At 38.5% G+C, this 21,430-nt stretch overlaps 1 protein-coding gene across 4 annotated transcripts in view; it reads left to right on the forward strand.

Annotated features, from left to right (window-relative positions):
- GREB1 (growth regulating estrogen receptor binding 1) overlaps positions 1 to 18,304 on the forward strand; it is a 61,501-nt gene extending 43,197 nt beyond the window's left edge. For all 4 annotated transcript variants that reach the window (XM_086608392.1, XM_086608391.1, XM_086608393.1 and 1 more), the window contains 11 exons: positions 1,966 to 2,068; positions 3,604 to 3,762; positions 6,166 to 6,308; positions 7,080 to 7,241; positions 8,897 to 9,101; positions 9,911 to 10,085; positions 11,044 to 11,262; positions 13,608 to 13,743; positions 14,282 to 14,482; positions 16,104 to 16,242; positions 18,141 to 18,304. In XM_086608392.1, coding sequence (XP_086464518.1) covers positions 1,966 to 2,068; positions 3,604 to 3,762; positions 6,166 to 6,308; positions 7,080 to 7,241; positions 8,897 to 9,101; positions 9,911 to 10,085; positions 11,044 to 11,262; positions 13,608 to 13,743; positions 14,282 to 14,482; positions 16,104 to 16,242; positions 18,141 to 18,304 — 1,806 coding nt within the window. The remainder of the gene's footprint in view (positions 1 to 1,965; positions 2,069 to 3,603; positions 3,763 to 6,165; positions 6,309 to 7,079; positions 7,242 to 8,896; positions 9,102 to 9,910; positions 10,086 to 11,043; positions 11,263 to 13,607; positions 13,744 to 14,281; positions 14,483 to 16,103; positions 16,243 to 18,140) is intronic.
- The last annotated feature ends 3,126 nt before the right edge of the window (positions 18,305 to 21,430 follow it).

Raw genomic sequence — 21,430 nt, forward strand, 5'->3', positions numbered from 1 at the left:
AAGAAAAAGTAAGATTTTCAGCCAGTTTTTTGTTGACAATTCTAAGTATATACTTTAAACATATTAGGAATTAGTTTTTCACATAGATGCCTGATATCAAGGGAATAGGTTGTATACTTTTGACAAATGATCTCTCATCAGTTTGAAATCAGGGAACCATTAATCTGACAGGCTACTCTGTGTTTAACGAAATGATGATGAGAAGTACTTTAAAAGAATATGTTCATAAAAGCATATAAAGGTAATCTCAGACTTGAGAGAAAACAGTGAAATTATTTTCTTCTAGAACAAAGTATCATCAGGTTTGCCTCAGATGTAAGAAGATAAGGTGGTTTTGTTTAGCTCACCAATCAATAGCCATTGCAGCCAAGTTTAGAACCTTGTTCCAGGGTCAGTAGAAAGATTCTCATTAGTCTCAGTGGATTTTCCACCAAAACCCAAACTGAGAGAAATATCTGGTCCATGGACTGACTATGGTCTGTGCTATCATTTCCTCTATTCAAAGTCACTTTTTTTCTGTGTTACTCCGGGATAACAGAGAGTTGTGTGCTAATGCATGGTCTACCATGTGTACCTGAAAGGCTTATTTGACCCTCAACAAAAATGGTACTGTTTTCCACCCTTGGCAAGCAACTGTTTACAATGCAGTCTGATTTATTAACAACAGATACTGAACTTTGACCAAAACAAGTGTTTACCTACTCTTGCTTTGGCCTCAAAGCCTCCCTTTCTTAAATGTTAAGAGAAAATGAAAATTTCACTTGATATCTATATGAAAAATAGTAAATTCAGTACTCTGTTGAGTAATTCAACACCCTATGCTTCTGACATGTCCTAGCTGTAATGGCAGTGAAGGCGGGTTTTCAATTTGGTAGTAATACAGACTTTGTCCAAAATCTGACACCACTTTGTGAAATCAGACAATTGGAGCAGAACGTGTCATAACTGATTTACATGTTAACCTCCCTTGTACAGGTGTGACATGAGTCTTAAGTTGTCTACTGGACATCAGTGCCATTCTGAGGCTGAACTATACACACACACACAAGAAATCACAACGTGTTCATTCTCCTGTGAGAGTGACATGAGCTTGCTGGTCTCTCTTTTCTCATTGAAACCCATTGTGTACTGCTTCCTGTTCAAGTGTAGTGGTTTGTGAAGCTGTCTGCTTAGATATGGCATTATTTAGTCGATGTTATCATCAGCAGACTTTATGTGGAAGACACAAAACAATCCATCCAGTAAATCGCTGGCTGTTGCTTATACCTTTCAGCTGAGAAAACTATAAAAGGGCAGCAATACTCTTTGGTGTAATGAAGAGAAAACATACAGAGTGTGTTAGTGGGGTAAAAAAAGAAAGCAGAAAGTTATAATCTTAAGATAATTTTAAAACAGACTTTTAAAAGGTAATTTTAAAACAGTGGAAGGGAAATAATGTATTTTTAGCACAAGAGGTGGAACAACACATTGTTACATGTACCACGTCCTAGAGGAGTGGAAGTGGCTGCACAAATTCTCCTGTAGATGTACGCCACTTTGATCTTCAGGGTAGTCACTGTACTTCACTGGTGGTCAATGTACTGCTAAATTATGCAAATAGGAAAGGGTTGAGATAATTCTTTAGTTATCTTGCAGTCTGAGGAGATCTTCGGAACATTTTATGAGTTTGTATGGAGCTTGTATGTAGAAACTGTAACATCAGGAGAGAAAATTCTCGTCTGTGGGCCTGTAATTAGACCTGTGATATAAAATGCATTTTCCAAGCTAGGTTCCTGTATAGAGAGAACAGAACTGTTGAGCGTTTAAGCGTTTCATTTATGCCAAGGAATACACAAATACAGGGAAGTACCAGCGCTTAATCTTAATATTCGGTTTCACTACAGCTGCAATTTCCAGGTAGGTGGAAAAGTAACGTGTTAAAAAATGAAATTTTACTTTTGTATTTTCTAATTTACATATTTACAGATAGGGAAAACAGGTGCCTACCTGCAGTTCCTCAGTATTTTGTCCCGAATGCTGATTAGACTGACAGAAGTGGATGTTTATGATGAAGAAGAAATCAACATTAGTAAGTTCTTGATATAAAAATATTTGCTTCTGAAGAGTGTAGAAAATTACTGTTAAATTGAAAAGTAGTTGTCTATGTATTCTATGCCATTCACCTTTGCAATCGATTTACATTATTGAAATATTTTAAGAAAATTTTTGTGTGATCTTCAACTGATACTTCAGGATATTTTATTATTTTAGTCATCATTTAGAGTTTAGTCTTCCTCTCAGTAAGTAAACCACATACCTCTGTTTTTCTTGGGAAGTAATTAGCAGCATTTATGTATACTAAATGTTAACCAGCCATTGTTTTTGAGTTTAGAAATAAAATGAACTTTTGTGGTAAAGTACATAAAAAGAACCAGTGAAATTCTGGCAGATTTATACCATGAGAAGCAATGTCATATTTTCTAAGTACATAGGACTACATGAGGGAGGAAAACTGTTCCTGCTCTCTCATAGCTAATTTTAGTCCAAGCTTCCTTTATTTACAGTGCATTAGTCCCCTGTGTTTCCAGATGTATTTCTGTTATTAAAGGCTGGATTATATAGGTTTGTACAAGCAATCCTTTGTATTTTAGGCAGAATTTTAAAGATAACTTCGTCAGGGCAAGTAGAAGGAAGTGTTCAAGGCCAGACTGGATGAGACTTTGAGCAACCTGGTGTAGTGGAGGGTGTCCCTGCCCGTGGAACTAGATGATCTTTGAGGTCCCTTCCAACCCATTCTATGATTCTATGAGATAATTTCATCATCTGACTAGTTCCACCTGAATTTCATATTTACTTTGGATGCCAAAAGACGGAGTCTCACTTCTTGTAATTAACCATGTAGTCTATACTCACAGACATGGAGTTACGGCTCTTCATAGCAGCTTACAGCTGACTCCCACACTGAACTCCTCACTACTGCCCATTTTACTCTTGTCAGATCTTTCATCCTCTTGACAATGACAGAACAGTATTTTGTAAGGACTTGTGCACATCTGGGTTTTTATGTCAGTTAACCTGTTTCAGGAAAAAGCATGATTTCACTGCACGTTATACCAATATCATTTACTATTTTTCTCTTACCCTAGGGTGAATTATTTTTAATTACTCTGGTCTTATCACTAGAAGGAGCATTTGACTTTAACCCTGCACTGTACTTAATACTGCAATTTCTGAAGCTTTAAAAGAGCTTCTTTTCCTCAGTGAGGGTAACGTATCTTTCCTCAACTGGGTTCACAAATGTGGTTTTCAGTGGAAAGACTCCAAATGCCTGGATGCAGGTAGATCAGCCTTACCAGACCCTTGACATTGTTTTCAGCATCATCCCACCAATTACTCCAGTAAGATTACAGAGTTCTTATATTGATAACAAAAGTTTAAAAGCCAAAATTGCATTGAAGTATGAGGTACGAGGTGTGCCTCTTGATGCATAATAATATTGCTCTCTCAGAATGATGAAAGAAAAAATTATGCAGGAATAATAGGCATAGCAAAAACATCTAGAGCAATATAAAGAGCTATCAAAATTGTAATTACATGAATTCTTATTTTTCAATAATATCATAGACATAGAAGAAGAATCTGATCAATACTGTCATCAGACTGGAGATATGTGGCCAGATTTGGAGACATTTAAGAAGATGCCTTTTGACTACACTATCCATGACCCAAAATATGAAGATGCAAGTCTGATTTGTTCAAAGCTTCAGACTATAAACAGTGAAGGTTAGAAACTGAAAAATCTAGCTTGGTACACATAAATGTATTTATTTGTTTTTAATGTGAGAATACTGTTAAACTTCTAAACGTTATCAGAATTGCACTTGACTAAGTAATAGTGAAAAAAGATTTGAAGTTTGCCAGATGAAGCACCAGAGTATGAGCCTTATATATGTTTTATGAAATACTCTATAGATAGTCTTTCATTAAAAAAGCTTGATTCCAAAATAAGTTTGTGTATTTGAATGTTTTTGTGTAGTAGCGTTGTCCTGCTTTGTAGCAATGAAGTGACTTTACTTCTGTGGGTAAATTTATTTATTTGATTAGAAGCGTTTATAGGTTTATTTTTTAGGTTTTGGTTTAAGTTTGGAAAGCATGAGATGCATATGTCCAGATCTAGTTTCCTGGAGTATTGAGGTGTGTATTAGTCCTCCGAATTAGCCAGCTGGACATACACGAGCACATGGGACTGGGTAAGATGTATCCAAGCATGCTGAGGGAGCTGGCCGACATCATTGTAAGGCTACTGTCTACCGTTTTTAAAAGGTATCGACAATTGGTGGAGGTTCCTGATGGTTGGAAAAAGGAAAATGCCATGCCTTCCCTCTAGAGGACAGAAGGATAATCAAAACAATTACAGGCTAGCCAGCCTCCCCTCAGTCTCCTGTAAGCCATGTCGAGACCCATGAAGGACAGGAAAGTGACTGGGAGCAGCTGGAATGGATCTATCTTAGGCAAATTGTGATTGGTAGACATGATGGCATTTCATGGTGAGATGACCGGCACCATAGACAAAGGAAAAGCAGTGGTTTTATCTTGACTTCAGCAAGGCTTTTGTCACCACCTTCTATGATGTCCGTATAGTCAAAACTGGAGAGAGATGGTTTGGATAGGTGGATTGTAAAGTAGGTGGGAAATTGACCAGACCACTGAACTCAAAATGTGGTGAGTGGCACGTTTCTGACTGACAGCTGGGTATGCATGGCAATACTCAGAAATTGAGAGTGAGGCAAACGTTATTTAAGATTACCATTAATAACCTGGTCAAAGGGACAGAATGCAACATCAGCAAGTTCATAGATGATACCAAACTGGGGGAGCAGTCAATAGGCAGGAAGGTAGCACTATCATTAAGAACGACCTTGACAGGCTGGAGAAATGGAACTTCCAGGAAGGAACCTCAGGAACAGGAACCTCATATAGTTCAACAAAGGTAAATGCAAGGTCTTGCACTTGGGATGGAATAATTTTTTGCATCTGTACAAGCTTAGGGCCAGCTGTATAGACAGTAACTTAGAGGAAGGTGACCTGATGATCCTGGTAGACAACAATTTGACCATGAGTCACCAGTTCTCCATTGGGTTAATGGCTTACTAAAAATCTAGCAAGCAGGTCAAGGGAAGCAATTATTCTTCTATGCATGGCACCTGTAAGATCATATCTGGAGTATTCTGTCAAGTTTTTGTCTTCCCCATACAAGAAAGACATTGACATACAGAAGTGAGTCTAGTGAATAGCCACCAAGATGGATTGAGGCCTGAAGCACGTGATGTACATAGAAAATTGAAGAGAATTGGATTGGTTTGTTCTGGAGTCTAGCAGGGGTATCTGATCTTCAACTTCCTAATGAGAATTTATAGACATGACCTATTATAAATACATAGCATAAGGACAAGAGACAATAGACACAAGTTGCAACATGGGAAATTACAATTAGATTGTATGAAAAATGTTTCCAGAAAAGTGGTCAAACCATGGAGCAGGTTGCCCGGAGAGACTGTGGAAACTCCACCCTTAGTGATTTTCAAAACTTGACAGGACAACGAACAACTTTGAACAACCTGATCTGATGCTGAAAATCTGAGTGAAAGGTTTGGCCAGAGGACATAACAGAAGTCTTTTTCAGCAGAAATTACATCATCTCATCTTCCTTCAGTCTCCTGCAAAGGAGAGCCTTTTTTACAATGTGGACATTTGCTAAAGAGCAGTATCACTGAATTTGCCAAGTTTGTTCCACATAATGTACTGTGATGTCCGTCACAGGATGGCAAATGTCTGTCATAAGACTTTTTAACTATTTATTACTTTTGCAAGCATTCAACCAGTAATAACAACAGCAACAATAATACTTTTAATGATCTGGTTTTGCTTACACCTTAACCTTATGTGAAATCTGTACAGAATTATCATAATCATGAATTCACAGACATTTCTTTGTAGTTCCTTTTGCTGTACGTAATGACTTATAAAACATGCTTTGCTCAGAATGAACTCATAGTTTGTTTTGCATGTGTTTAATCCTGCCATTGTTCCTAGAAAGTAATTACAGTGACAGAAACAGTTTGTCGCAAAGGAATGCATCCTGGCCTTGGATATGTGTTACATTTAAGTTGTTTCTTTTTTTAATAGACAGATCAATGAGCAGGAGACAAGAGGATTTGTATACACGCCGTCAAACAACTAGAATGAGATTGTCCAAGTATGCAGCATATAACACCTACCATCACTGTGAACAGTGTCATCAGTATATGGGTTTCAATCCCAGGTACCAGGTAAAGATTTCCAGATGTTACTCTGCAGATCAGAAACTGAAGCAGACACACCCAAACACAGTTTTGTGTACATTCACTGTATTTGAATTGGATTAGAAGTTGTATGTATGTGTTAAAACCAGATGATTTATTTACAGATTTTGTTATTTCTTGAGGTTTGCCTGCCTTGGCCACACTGCAGGTTTGGGGACATCAGAGGACTGATCCTTGCTTCATTTCCACTTGCTTGTTCAGTGCTGTAATCTGCATTCTACGTGTATACTACCAGTTAAAACTACTTTCCCAGTAAACTTTTCCCACTGGGAGATGTTTACATTTTCACCTGAGTAACTGCAAAAGACGCTTCTTCTGATACAGGAGCAGGCCAGCATAGAGTTGTCTGTACGTGGCATGCAGCCTGTTATTACTCAGAGTAACCCTCCCATTTCCTGCCTATTATAATGTGAGAAAGAAGGTATTAACAATGAAAATACCAGTTTTATGTGTCACTATTTCTGAAAGCCGAGAGTGGGCTGTAAGTATCGGTACCATCTGCAACATGAAGCTGAAACAATGGTTTCAAAAGAGGGAACAGTTTAATTTATGTTTTTGGGGGGTATGCTCTAGCCTAGGGGGCATTGCTAAACACCTAGTGAATCATGAGGTAAAATCTAATGCAATACAGTAAGTGATTGTAGTCTGTTTGGTAATGTTATAAATGTGTATTAGCTACACTGAGACTTTGTAGTACACTCTAACCACAGGAATTATCCTATTTTTCCCCATCCTCAGCTTTATGAGTCCACTCTGCATGCATTTGCCTTTTCCTATTCTATGCTGGGAGAAGAGATTCAGCTGCATTTTATCATTCCAAAGTCAAAGGAGCATCATTTTGTCTTTAGCCAACCAGGAAGACAATTGGAAAGCATGAGGCTACCACTTGTCACAGATAAGGTAGATGGATAACTGTATTTATGGCCATATATGGGAGAGAGACACCACCAATTTTAAAATTTGTTGAATTAGGATTCCTTACACTTCTGGCTGTACTGTCAAGAGATAAAGAAGACGTACTGATACTTAGCCTGTATTTTCTCCCAGGAAGGGAGACATGAAGCAAAACTGTCAAGCACAAATAAGCTGTTTCTTTTGCTCATTATCAAGGTTGATGCTTTGGTATAAACACTCTTATCTGCAGCAAAAGGGCTTTGGTTATGGGTTTAATATGCTAAAGTGAGAATGGTTTCAGCAACGAGCCTCAGAGATGTGGTTTTGTTTATCATACAGTTACTAAGAGGAAGCAATTTTTTACTGTAGAGGAAGGCAGTGGATTATCCTGTCTTATTCTGCATAAATGCTTAGTTGCTTTCACATAAAAAGAAGGCTTTCAAAGAATCTTGTCATGGCTTCAAGACTGTCCGAAAAATCACGTCACGCTTGTAGAAAACACTTTAAGGTCTTCCATCTGACAGGCTATGGACACTCTGATGTTGGCCTTTACAGTGACTCCTAATATCCATGTCTAAGATGAAGCTGTGCCTTGCTCAGGCTACACTGCTTGGAGCACTGAAGCAATTTGTGGAACAGTATTAAGCAGTAGGACTTCTATCCTGGAGAAAATAACCTGCTTCTAGAAACGATAATCAATCTGTACCACCCTCCAGTTTGGACTTTTATATCCAATTCAAGTTTGAAATGGGAGAACCCAGGCAGCAACTCAGCAACAACTGTGCAATGTGAGGATGAAACCTCCTGCTCTTTCTCACCCAGTAAACTTGTGCTTGGCTATGCAATCAGAACTGTGCACTCGGTCCTTGTGGATTCTTTCCCTGTTTCTGCCACTGACCTGCTTTGAGGCTTTGCCGAGACCATTTATTCTTCCTTTGCTTCTTTTTCCATTCACTTGCTCCAAAACGGTGCCTGCAAGCTTGAAAAGTACTGTGGGATATAAACTTCGATTATTAAACAGTTATAAAATAATTTTCTTGATCCACTTTAAATTCCCTTCCATGAACTCTGCTGGCACCAAATCCACCATTTTGTGCTTTGGCAGATTTAAATGCTTTGGATTTGGAGAGTCTCTGTAAAGAGGAATACTTTCATTCTGGGTCCTTAATGACCTTAGTAGGAACCAGGCTAAAATTAGTTGCCCAGACTGGAACAGTCCTGGATGTCTGTAGAAACAGGACTTTCAGAAGCTGTGCTATCAAACTTTGAAGATCTAGTGAGTTTCAATGCATTCAAGATTGGGCGATAGCCAGTCAGAAGGGTTGTACTGCAGTTTTGGAGTAAGGTGTTTCTTACCATCTTATGTCATATGGACCTAAATCCTTTTCCAGATCTAGCCTCAAGGTCCCTGTGCACTTGGCAGGTCAAGGTTAGCAGTCCTGTCCAGTCCACTACACTCTCACCAGACAAATAAGCTAAGTGATAGCGTTTTCTTTTTCCCAATTTTTATAAGAGTTGCTAATTTTCCTAGTAAGCTGATTTAAAATGTAGCACTTTGTCCAGTGTCAGTGAATCTGGTTTATTCTCCCAAAGGATCTAGTCCTCTTTGTTTAAACATCCTCCAGCTTAATACAGAAACTCACACTTCTTTTTATTTACAGAGTGAAGATTACATAAAAAGCCCCACTTTTACTCCCACCACTGGACGTCATGAACATGGACTTTTCAATTTATATCATGCAATGGATGGAGCCAGTCATTTGCATGTTTTAGTTGTCAAGGAATATGAAATGGCCATATACAAGAAGTATTGGCCCAACCACATCATGCTTGTTCTTCCAAGCATTTTCAACAGTGCAGGAGTAGGTAAGTATAACGAAAAGTTCTAACAAACGCAGATGCATGACTTGGACCCTTGAGGTGTGGTTACTCAACCGTCAAATGTAGACACACAGCTTGTAGCTAGCGCATCTGATCTGGTGATCTGAATTCTCTTTGAAGAAATGTGTCACAGTGGAAAACGCAATTCACTTAATCCAGGTCACCTAAAACAAGCTAGATGAATCGCGTCCTAGAAATACTTGCTCTCCTCTGTTCATTTTAAAGGGAGCTGAGGGCGTTAACTCAGATGAAGTTACCTGCTTTGTTTCCTCACGGAAATAAGTTATGTACTATTTGCATAGGCAGTGATGAACTGACTAGGTGCATGTCTTTGGTAGGTTCTGGTAACACAACATCTGTGAAATGTTCAACACCTTGCCTTTACTGCTGGAACGACTTACAGACAGCAGTAGTGACAAATGTTCAAAGTAGATCATCTGGGGAAATTTTTCCCTTGTAATTCAGCTGGTCAATCAACATCTCTAAATGTTTGCACTAAGAGATGCTAGTGGAGCCAAATATCTGTCAGGTTAAAAGAATCAGTTGCTAAACTCTTAAGACACTGACAAATCTTTACCACAGAAGTCAGGCTTAATTTTGTGTGTTTTCCAGTAGGGTCCTAGAATTCATTTGCTTGGCAAGTGACAAAGTAAGTTGACTCTGTGGAGTGTTAAGACCTTCAGAGGGATTCATACCCTGGTCTGCAGAAATATTCACTTCAAAAGACTTTCAAGTTAAAAGCAAACAATTTCTGTCTCTACTTTTAATCTGGTGGTTTATGTCCTTGGTTTCAGGTGCGGCACACTTCCTGATAAAAGAATTATCTTATCATAACTTGGAGCTTGAACGAAATCGGCAGGAGGAGCTGGGGATAAAACCCCAGGATATTTGGCCTTTCATTGTCATTTCAGATGACTCCTGTGTTATGTGGAATGCCGTAGAAGTTGATTGTTCAGGAGACAGGAAAAGGTAAATAGAGTGATATATGCTTTTTCAGCTGATCTCTTGTAACCTTCCACTGCACGGCAGTTTTGAAATTACATTTGATACACTGCAACTTTTACCCTGAACAAGCAGAGAATAATATATGCCTAATGAGAGAAGTATTTTCCCTACATTTCTGCCTTTGCATAACACACAGTTTAGTGCCTGCTTTTCACTCCTGTCCCTTGAGGATTTCAGTACCCTGCAGCCTTTGCTGTATAGCTTAACTCCTGTTCAAACTAGAGTTACTTGGACTGCAGATTTCAGATTTTATAAACAATCCCTGATACACTGAGCAAGCAGGGGCATTCACATGTACATTTTTAACAGGATTTTTCTAAAGGAAGCTAAAAGATATTTCTGTGAAAATTGTGAAAGTGATTTCCTCTGGCTTTTTTGTCAGTCCCAGTTTGTATGGCTCCTTCATTAGCTCTCCAAATCCGCAAACAAGTGGTTTTGTTTTCATTACTTCAGAACATTGTTTGTACTAGATATTTTTATCTATTCCCAGAACGGTGCTATGCAGAATTTACAGCAAACCTTCAAAGAGAACTGAACTCAGTTTTCACTGAGATTTATATACTCTAGGGATGGGCTAGAAGGATCTTATAATTTGCACTTAAGTTATGGCATAAAGTCATCAACTCTCCAGGAGTCATTTGGAACATTATGCAGATAACTTTAAAAGTTTACATATCTGAGTGAATATTTTGAAAGATCCAGACTAAGTTTCAGATCTGTCATACCACCACATAAGCACTAGTTAATTTTAAGTTTTGATTAGAGTAAGAGACAAAAAGTTACACTAAAGTAAGACAACACTGAAGTCATCCACCTGATACTCATAACTACTTTTGATTGTTAAGACTTAATTTTCAACTGAATGAGGTTCTGAATATTACCTATATACTTTAAAATTAACACATTTTTGTAATTATTGCAGTGACTATACGTGGACTGAAAGGAATGTCTCCTTGAAGCAAATTCTGCAACATATTGAAGCAACTCCCAATGTCACTCACTATGCCTTAATTGGGATGAGGAAATGGTCCAGTAAAACGAATAGTGCTGAGATCAAGGAACCATTCTCCTGCTGCCATGTGCATGATTTCATTATGCTGAATGTTGATCTGACACAGAACGTACAGTACAATCAGAACAGGTAAGTGAATCGTTAGCATCTTTCAATAGAGACGATCAACCAAACGAAGTTTTACAAAAGCTCTTTGAGGAGTTTTTTTCAAAAGTTTTTTGAGGAGGTTGTTAATGGGATGCAGACAGATTGTGTTTTCTTACTGATGATTCAAATCCTTCCCAAATTGTCAGCAGTTGGAAAAAGACATTAGTTTCCATAGTTCCAAATAAAACAGTGAAATGTGGATTACAGTGTAGACACACTCAGCATTGTGCCCTGCAGAATTGGTCCTCCTGTTGTCTAGTCCAAATGGCCTTTTAGTAAACACTGTGCTTCCCCTCCTGCCCACTTACCTGCACTCCCTTCCAAAGGAAATAGGTGTATGGGTGAACGGTGCATAACCAAGTCTTGTTCTGACATGGGATTGAGATATAGCTGGGCTTTTTACCCTGAGTAGCACAACACTGGAGCATACTGTGTGTGCTCATCAGGACAATTGAAAGAAAGGAATAAATAAACCTCGTTAACATTGGTGGTTGTCTCTCAAATTCAGCTCTCTCAGAAATCCCACTTTTTCATATCTTGTGCCACATAGGATGTATCAGATTATAATATTGCCATACGCAGTATCACCACAGTTACCAGAACTGTATTTGCTAGGTACATCACCTCGCAGAATTTCACTGATCTATGTGAAATGAACTGTGGTTTTGGCCCCATTTCCAAGGGACTAGCATTTATTACAACAGAATGAAGTAGATATCACTAGAGGTGGGTCTTACTTGTCCAAAGCTGGTGTTTAGGCACCTCAGAATATGCAAGATGTCCATATGGGTGCTGACAGGTATGACATGAAATATTCACGTGTTTTCTGTAAGCTAGGTGGGATATCTCTAACGTAAAATGGATCTACACACCTAGACTTAGATAACTGAACATCAGTCATTGTACTTCTCAGACAAACTCTCCTATCTCAGGAAGATGCCTTTTGAAGTCCAAGTTTACTTATAACCGCAGGGAAGCATTTCTGCTTTCATTATTCTGTGGATAAACAGATGACCTAAATTTCTATCGTCACCAGCCTGACACTTTAAAAGAGCACTTCGAACTTACTCCCATGCATCTCCTAGTACAGAACTGTGCTCCCAGGCTGTCTAACTGCATTACCTTATGAAACATTATGAAGGGCTAACAAAGACAATGACAATGAAGCAAAATGATATGAGTACAGGCAGCAATGTTAAAATGTCAGGAATGCCAGATCACACCACCCACTTCCTGCCGGTGTCTTTAAACCGTGCGTGGCTCACCATAATCCTCTGTGTGGGGGCTGTTGAGTCTGAAGTATTGTATGACATTCCAAGCCTGGCTGGCAAAGAAAAAGGTGCGTTTTGAAACACAGAGTCACTGATAGTCAGGGATACAAAATATCCACGTAAATATTACTAACATCAAAGCCAAGATTTTAAAAACCTGTAATTAAACTCCATATTTCTCACTGATGTCGATTGTTGCCGTAATTGCTCAGCTCTCTTAAATCCAAGCCGTGGATGTTAATCCAACGGTTCTGCACATCATCCTGTTTGCTGTGCAAGATATATATTCAAAATGGAGAACTAAGTCTGAATTTTCCAAAGGCCAGAGTATTTGAATTTAGTCAGCTTTAGAAGTTTACCTTTTATTCTGTTCTATCTTATTTTTAAAATGGGTCAAATTTATCTCAGGGATGTTTGACCTCATTCTGCTTAATTTATTCCTATGTCTCAGCAGTTCTGTTGTATTAAGGAAAGACTCCTTGTCTTCAAGTAGTTTTTGTCTCTAATGTAAAATGACATTATTTCTGTAGAGGAACATTGAAAAATTTACTGGATATTAATATTCTAAGGGAAAAATGAGAAGTCAGAGACCTCTGTGCATTTGACAAATCAAACACAGAGCCTCATCCATTTCCTTGGAAGCCAAAGGAATTGATTTCCTTGGAAGTCAAAGGAATTAATTTCCTTGACCTTATTTGGGGTGTTAATGTGTGTAGCTATTTTCTACGACTGCATTATTGTAGTAAAAGGTAAACAATATATTTCAACTCTTAGGTCTTTTCCCTGGCAATTTACTACCTTTATCCTTTCACTTTCCTCTGTGTTTCTGGTCCTTTCCCTCCTTAAGTGGTTTCCTACCTCATTCTGATCTTGAACTCATTCTAGACTAGCTTATTATTACAAAGCCGAAGCCTCTTTTCCTGACTGATAGGTGCTGGTGGAGGGTCAGTATGTTTGACACCTTTCCTTTCTACGGTACTGATCGAAGACCCCGAATGCTTGTATTTGTGTTGTAAGAAACATTCCTCTGAACTGCCATGATTTTTTTCTTCCCAGGTTTACATGTGATGATGTTGACTTCAACTTGCGTGTCCACAGTGCTGACCTTCTCATCTGTCGGTTCAATCACTTCAGTGTCATGAAAAAGCAAATTGCAGTAGGAGGGCAGAGATCCTTCCACATTAAGTCTAAGGTGAGAACTAAGACCTCTGTTTCATTGTTGTTAAAATTCTGTTTTCCTTTTTGTACCCTGTAACCAGTAGAGCTGAGGTGTTTTGGTGCATCACCAGTTGCCAGTAATGCTTTGTTTTGTTGTGTTTTGTTTTTATTTTCTTTCTGAAATTCACAATATTCTTGGCATAAATACACCTTCCCTTAATCATTTTCCTTTAAAAATTTTAAAAACACCCAAAGTGTCTCTTTATGGTCCAGGTAACCAGTCACTATGAATTTTTTATCTATAGCTATTCAATTGCTCATCTTCGTATGACCTCATGTGTATGAGTACTTTGGGTTCAAAGTAGAAACCCCAAAGACTCTATAAATACAAGAACAATTCTGTGAAACTCTGAAACTTTTTTGGTAGCAGATGTTTTTGGCTGAATGACTTTGCTTCTTATATAAATTTTGGATTTGTAGGATAGAGATATATTTTATACAAATTAAAATTCAGATAAGTACAATTTGATTGATCAGGATTGATCTGTACCAGAAATATTTTTTCCTCATAGATATCTGACACTTCAGTTTCAATCTCCCCTGCTCAGTACATTTGTGCTCCTGACAGCAAGCATACCTTCTTGGCAGCACCTGCTCAGCTGCTCCTTGAAAAATATCTCCAGTATCACAGCCATCGCTTTTTCCCTCTCTCACTGAAGAATTACAGCCATCCAGTGCTATCTGTGGACTGTTATCTTAACTTAGGACCACAGGTACTGAACAAAATAATCTTCAAGCAGCTTTAGAAATGTATAGGCTATGTTTTGGATGAGTTCATTGATGCATTCCTTAAAAATAGTTAGACGGTCTTTGAAGAATCAGATATTAGATCCCTATAATGTTAAAATCAAATTCTTAGTCCCATAAAGATATTATTAGACACTACAAGTAGAGTACATGGAGAACAATACCAGAGTTGTCCTACAACTAATACTATCTGTAGATCATAATAGATTCTGAATTAACACAGAGCATATTTTTCTTTAGAAAGTGTTTCCTCAATCTACTGTAATTTGGCCTTTCCTACAGCTAATTTCTTCCACAAGAGGGTTTTACAAATATTAGCTAGTCCTTAGAAAGCACTTCAAAATACAAATGTTTTAGTTCACTTTTGACTGATAAGCTGAGGCAGAGAAGCAAACACCAAGAAAACAGTCAAAATGGGAGAAGCTGACATTTGATCCCAGGAGTTGTTGTCTCTCTCTGACGGGTTTGGATCTAAACCCAAGATCATACTCAAACTCAAATGTAGGTTGGATAGAAGTATGATGCTAAGGTGGTGTTCAGGAGAGAGAAACTGTTTTTACCTTTCCACCTGACTCGAATACTAAATGAAGTTCAGTCTTGCCTGATTTACTAAACTTCTGTACCAAAACAACTGTGTAATGACCTTCCCATATATGCTGCTCCCAGAACATTTTGAACTATATCTTTTAATTTGCTCTCTGTCTGAGCTCTTACACATCTACGTTCCCACCATGCTTAGAAAAACCAACTCTGTAGAAGAGCATTGTACTGTTACTGTCTTCATCCAGTGCATCCTTTCAGCTCTAACCCATCCAGCACATGAAATCAGTTCAATTCAGCGGTGAAATTGTTACCTGAGCTGGAATATGACACAACAGGATTGAAGGAATATGGATAAACATAGGCATCCTGGACAAGAGTCTCAATTGCTGTGGGTCAACCTTCCTCCACTGAATCATGCTGATTTTTGCTAGATGAGGGTCTGCCCAAACTAGGTAGTAAAACAGCACTTTGGAAACAAGGTTTTGTGTGGAATTTAAATTTATAAATTCTGACAGAGTGCTATAAGTATTCCCAGTTCCTAGAGGATTTAGGAAGTAGCTATAAAAACAAACTAGAGGAGGAAACCTCACACATTTATGTATATGCACCACTCTACTGACTTGAGAAATCTTATCATAATGTAAAGGAAATTAGGCATTTCTAAAGGGTTCTTTTCGTATCCGACTGACAGTCACTATATTTACTCATGTATACATAAACTGTGCTGGGCAGGTCACAGCATTATGTTTGTGAGGAGGTATTGTTGCTACAGCTTTCAAACCCTATTAAATCTGTAATAATAATGATAACAATAGTAACAGTAAAAAATAGTAAAGACTAATAAATAGTTACGGATAGTGCTTTTATGTAGCTTTTTAATAAGCAGAGGGATTTTTAGAAAGGAGCTATAATGATCACAATATTTGGAGTTGGAAAGCAGGTCTGGATTAGAATCAGGTACAAATACTGAAAGCTTTATATGAAACCTTAGCCTTATATAGAAGCCTTAAAAATGTTAATTTTTTTCCCCCCTCTCCCAATCAGATTGCAGTTTGCTATGTGAGTTCTCGGCCTCACTCTCTGAATATCAGTTCCTCTGGTTTGACATTCAGTGGTCTCCTGCTATACCTATGTGACTCCTTTGTTGTAGCTAGCTTTTTGAAGAAGTTTCATTTTCTTAAAGGTGAGCTGCAATAATTTTATTACAGAGAATTATATGACCTGGTCTCTAGGAACCTGGGAAAAATGTATTTTATATGAAAATATACATGCATGTATTCATGTTTGTCCTTACACGTCTCACCCATCTTTGACGCTTGGTCATCATGACTCTGTACTGTAGTAAACTGGTGTATAACAGTGCTATAAGTTCTGCAGATTTCTAAGTGGGGAGGCATGTTGGGTCTATATTGTTCTTTCTAGTGTATATACATAACTCCTTACTTCATGTTTGAAAACTGAGTACTTAAGATTTATGTATGAAACATTTCCCTATTGCGTTCTTGCAGATTTTCTAATTTTCAATAGAAAATGAGTGATGGACAAGCCTCCATCAAAATCTATTTACTGTCCTTGGAAATAGAAGCTGGCTCATTTAAAATTTATTCCAAACAACCAGTTTCTCTGTGTAGTCCTTATGATGGTAGATAGCAGTGGTGACAAATAACTTACATGTGTATTGCAGGCAGTCACATTGCAAACTTCTTTTGGATTGTTCTGCTGCTATCGTAGGCATTTAGCGCCCTGGGGATTTGTTTCACTCGCAGCTATAACTGTCACTGGAGGAGGAATACCTCCTTAGTATAGAATAGCATAGCAAAGTATAGAATAGTATATAGTATAGAATAGCAAATGCTTTCGTGAAACAGGCAGAGTTGTTATGAACTGCTGTGTTTTTTGTTGCAGTTAACACAGTTTCGTGTAGGTCTGTGGAGCAAAGTGCGAATTGGGGTATACAGTGCTTTTACCTGCACATACCACCGAAGCCGCATGAGTGCCAGTGTCTATGCTCTTTCTGGAGCAGTGTCCACGTTTCAATCAGCCTGTAGTTTCTCTAGCAAGGCTGTCGGAGTAACTACAAACAAAGGCAGTGCTTTTGTACTGCATTTTTTGAGTGACAAGAGGCTATAAATCAATTTCATTTTGCATAAACCAGACAATTCTTCTAGCACGTAGCACAAAGTGTATTTGATTTGGGATTTTTCCATCTCTCTTGACAGTCTACCTGACCTTCTAATCAGCCACATGAGCATTAAACACCACATGACTCTCTGTCTTGTTTCTTCTTATTATGTTCTGAGCATTTTTTGTGTTGGGCATTTCCTCCTACTTCACCACCTCTTACTCAGAGTATTGAATGCTGGCGAGGTAATGATTTCCTCTTAATTGAGCACTTTTCTCAGAAGCCAGGAAATCACGCATGCGAGTTAAAATGGTATCAGTATGGCAGTCAAGACAGTTGCTGTTCTTTACTAAAATACGATATTCCTCACTTTGGCATTCTGGCTTCGCCTGTGTTCGTAGCCGTACAGATCAGATTCTTATTTGCCAGCACATTAGCTTATCAACCTGAAAAGTGCTGACATTTGTGATTACTTTTGCGGACGTGTTTAGACTATTTCTGGTCAGCAAAGCACGAAGAGCTTAGTCAGCCATCACGGTGGTTGGCTTATGCTGTGAGTGTTTCGCTGAGTGAGCGTTTCACTCAACAAGGTAATGATCAGTAGGGCTAGAACAGTAATGGATGAACAGATTTAACTTGTTTTCTGCCAGGGCCCTTCACCACCTCCTCAGACCTGACAGATTTACCCTTCCTTACCCCAAAGAGTAGGAAATGTATTGTTAGTTCTGTTTACTAGATGAATACTAGATACCTCAAGTTACACACGAGGACTCTGATATACAGGGAGCTAAAGATAACACTCCTCAGTCCTACATGAGGGTCTTAATTTTCTCCCGAGCCCATTTGTAACTCCTGTTGTGAAAGTGGTGGAGTTCTATATGCTAAGGGGTGGTGGGAGCTGGGTGATCTGAGAAAAAAGGGGATACTCAACATGAGTTTCTTTTTAACTGTTTGCTTAGGTGCCACCCTGTGTGTGATTTGTCAGGATCGCAATTCTCTTCGCCAGACTGTGGTCCGGCTAGAGCTGGAAGACGAATGGCAGTTCCGGCTGCGGGATGAATTCCAGACTGCCAATGCAAAAGAAGACAGACCACTTTTCTTCCTGACTGGACGACATATTTAATTGAAAGGAGACACATTTCCTAAATGAAACAAGAAGCTAATTGCCACCATCTCGTGAAATTACTTTCAAGAGGCTCTGTTTTCTGAACAGAAACAGGACTGTTTCCCTTTGTTTATCAGAATGATATGTAATCAGACAAATTTCGATCACATTTCCAAACCCTGAAGTGACTCTTCTAATTTAATTGTCTGATGGAAGCCATTCTTAATTCCTGGGAGAGATGCAGAAACTACTCCACATGGTGGAAATCATTTTAGATCAGAAGGGTGGTCAATGAATGCACTTCTGTGACAAAAAAGACCACATGCAAGTTCATAAGCAAGAGGTTTAGAAAACTTTTTGTACATTCCAGATACAGGAAATGTAAATTTAGGAGCAGATTTTGTTTTACAAGTTTTATTTATCTACCAGTTGGCACAAGGCAACAGGGATTGTTACAGTTTTGTAGTAAACTGCTACTGATTGATCCAGGTAGGCTTTTTATACGAAGATTTGTAAAGTGTATTTCTTAAATAGTGAGAACTCAGTTGGAGCCTTCATCTTTTGAACAGGTGCCACACTGGATAGTTTTACCATACAGGACTCTTGGGATAGAAACATAATTATATATCTGGTTTTATTAGCATAAGGAAGAGAGTCAAGAAAGTAGATTACAAAATGAGATCTGAATATTTAAACCTGAAACTGAAATTACCTTTAGTAAGTGAAGAGACTAAATGGAGAGACTGACCCGCAAGTGACTTATTACATGTGGTAGTCTGGTGTTTCTTGGTTTCTGATTAAATCGTTGCACTGGCTGCAGACTTCAAGCTGGGCCCTGTGCACCCAAGACAGCAGATGAAACACTACCAATACACTTCCTGGGGATATTTTGTAGCCATGGTGCTTTGAAAGAGTGAGAAAATGGAGACTACATCTCTGAATAATTCAGGTGAAAATCTAAAAACATGATCTAGAATGGCACCATGGGTCACAATACTTTATATGCTCTAAATGTGAAGTCAGTGGTCATGGTCCCTGTCTAGGTTTTTGGAAATACTCTCTGAGTTGAAAACTTCATGTTTGTCTTTATGGAATCAGTGTTAACTTCACTCTGTCCAGGTGCAGGAAGGATGAGTATAGACATTATCAATAGATATCTAATATTTGGGCAGTCCTTTCTTGCTGGATACACCAACGGGAGGATCATTGATCTTATATTGATGAAATGCCTTTAGGTGGCTGAGTCCATTACAGTACTGACCTGGAAGTGCAGACATGAGTATGGCTGTGCCAAAGAGCTACTTTAGGTTCATTTATAGGGAAAAGGTACTGGAGGGACTCAGATCGCTATTGACAAAATAACTGCTAGAAATCAATGTGTTTCTATATTTCATGTCCTTGTTTCAGAGTAGGTATTCACTTTGTTTAAGTTTTGGGAAGGAAGGTGGGCATTGTCCTATGTAAATAGTATTACTCGTTCAGTTTTCAAGAGTTGAGTAGTTAATTTAAACTTTTGTAAAGAAGTGTGACATTCATGTCTAATCCATCCTTTATAAATAAAATTCATGCTGCATGGACGTCTGTCTTGGTAATTTACAAGACTGTCAAGTATGCTTTTGTAGGGAAAAAAAATGACTGTCTTAAAGAAGCTAATATAAAGAATGGTCTGAACTGATCAAGAGAAAGTATTACTTAATGGCCTAAAGCGTAATGCAGCCTCAAAGGTGTAAGAGTTTTTACAATAACTCAGAACTAAAGATGACAGGTTGAAATCTCGTTTCCTGTAACCAAATACTTAACCTATATCAAGTGTCTGGAAACTCTCCCTGTGTTTTTGACCTGAGATTTGCTTTGCAAGTCTTTAGACATCCATTTTCTCCAAGAAACTGAAAAAAGGCCTAAAGTATACAATAATAAATAAATAAAAATAAATCACATAATTTTTTAACGTTCTCTTTTGCCACAAAATCTTAAAACCTTGACAAAATGCAGCCACTAGTGGGGTGAAACCATCATGCTCCTGAGTGTTGTTTCACTGTTAATGTTTTACTCTGTCAGTTACCTACCTAGTGTATCCTGTCTACAGGATAGGCGTTTCAGGAGTTGGCCTCATCGGACGTACGTCAATCGTGTGACCAAGTGCAGTCATTCTCCATTATTGAGTATATACATAAGCAATCCTGTATATGGTGAAATTTGCTTGCACAGTCCATTGTCTTATGGATCACATCCTGTTATAAGACCAGATGTGCACCTACTGTGTTACTAAAATGCAGTTAATTCCCATCATATGACCAGCTATGTACCCAGCATGGTAGAAAAATACGGCATTTTATTCACACGATGTCAAATAGTAACAGTGGATCAATCAGGGAGAGCCGCTCTCTAGAGCTCCATTCAAGAGTTTCTTCATCCCTGACGTAGTTTACAAGCTAAGCTCCCATAGACTGTCACCTTTCGGAGAGAGGGACAACATAGGATTCATGTCCGACTACGACTCTGAGGTGATACAGTAATATAAATAAATAATAATGATAAATAACAGCAAATCTGTTTGGATGCGACTGGTATCCTGTGCTGCACTTCCTTGTGCTATAGTTTTTTGCTATATCTGCATGTGTTGGTTTGGGAAACCAGGTCCCAGCTCCACCCTTGTCTTGTCTTGCCTTTTGTAGGAGGGAATTACAGGCTTTCAGTCTCAGTGACCTTTGCAAGAAAACTTGGCCCGTGCCCATTATGTACACAGATCTTTCAGTCTTTCCTTTCTGTGTTTAAACTGGCAAGACGATAGTGCTCTCCGTCACATGGGTTGCCTTGACAATGTAGTAGCAAACAAAAAAAAGGCCTTGCCTCCATACTTTTACGGACTCTTTTCTATCTCTACCTTCTTCTCTAGTGCCTTCCATGCTTGCTGGGTTCGTCATCCACTATTATCACACGCCGATGGTGTTATTAGCATGTTCCGTATTGTGTGTCAGAGGGTGAAGTATTTTATGATTCAGCTTCTGCAAAAGACAGTATCCAAATACAGAGAAGGTTACAGGGAAGGTGAAATATTTTTTCCTTCTACCATCCTCTCTCTGCTGTCAAAGCACTCTTCACAAGCACTTAAGCACAAATGTCTGGTGTCTAATCATCTGGGCA

The sequence above is a fragment of the Tauraco erythrolophus genome, chromosome 2 (genome assembly GCF_009769465.1).
Source record: "Tauraco erythrolophus isolate bTauEry1 chromosome 2, bTauEry1.pri, whole genome shotgun sequence".
In the NCBI taxonomy this organism is placed as follows: Eukaryota; Metazoa; Chordata; class Aves; order Musophagiformes; family Musophagidae; genus Tauraco; species Tauraco erythrolophus.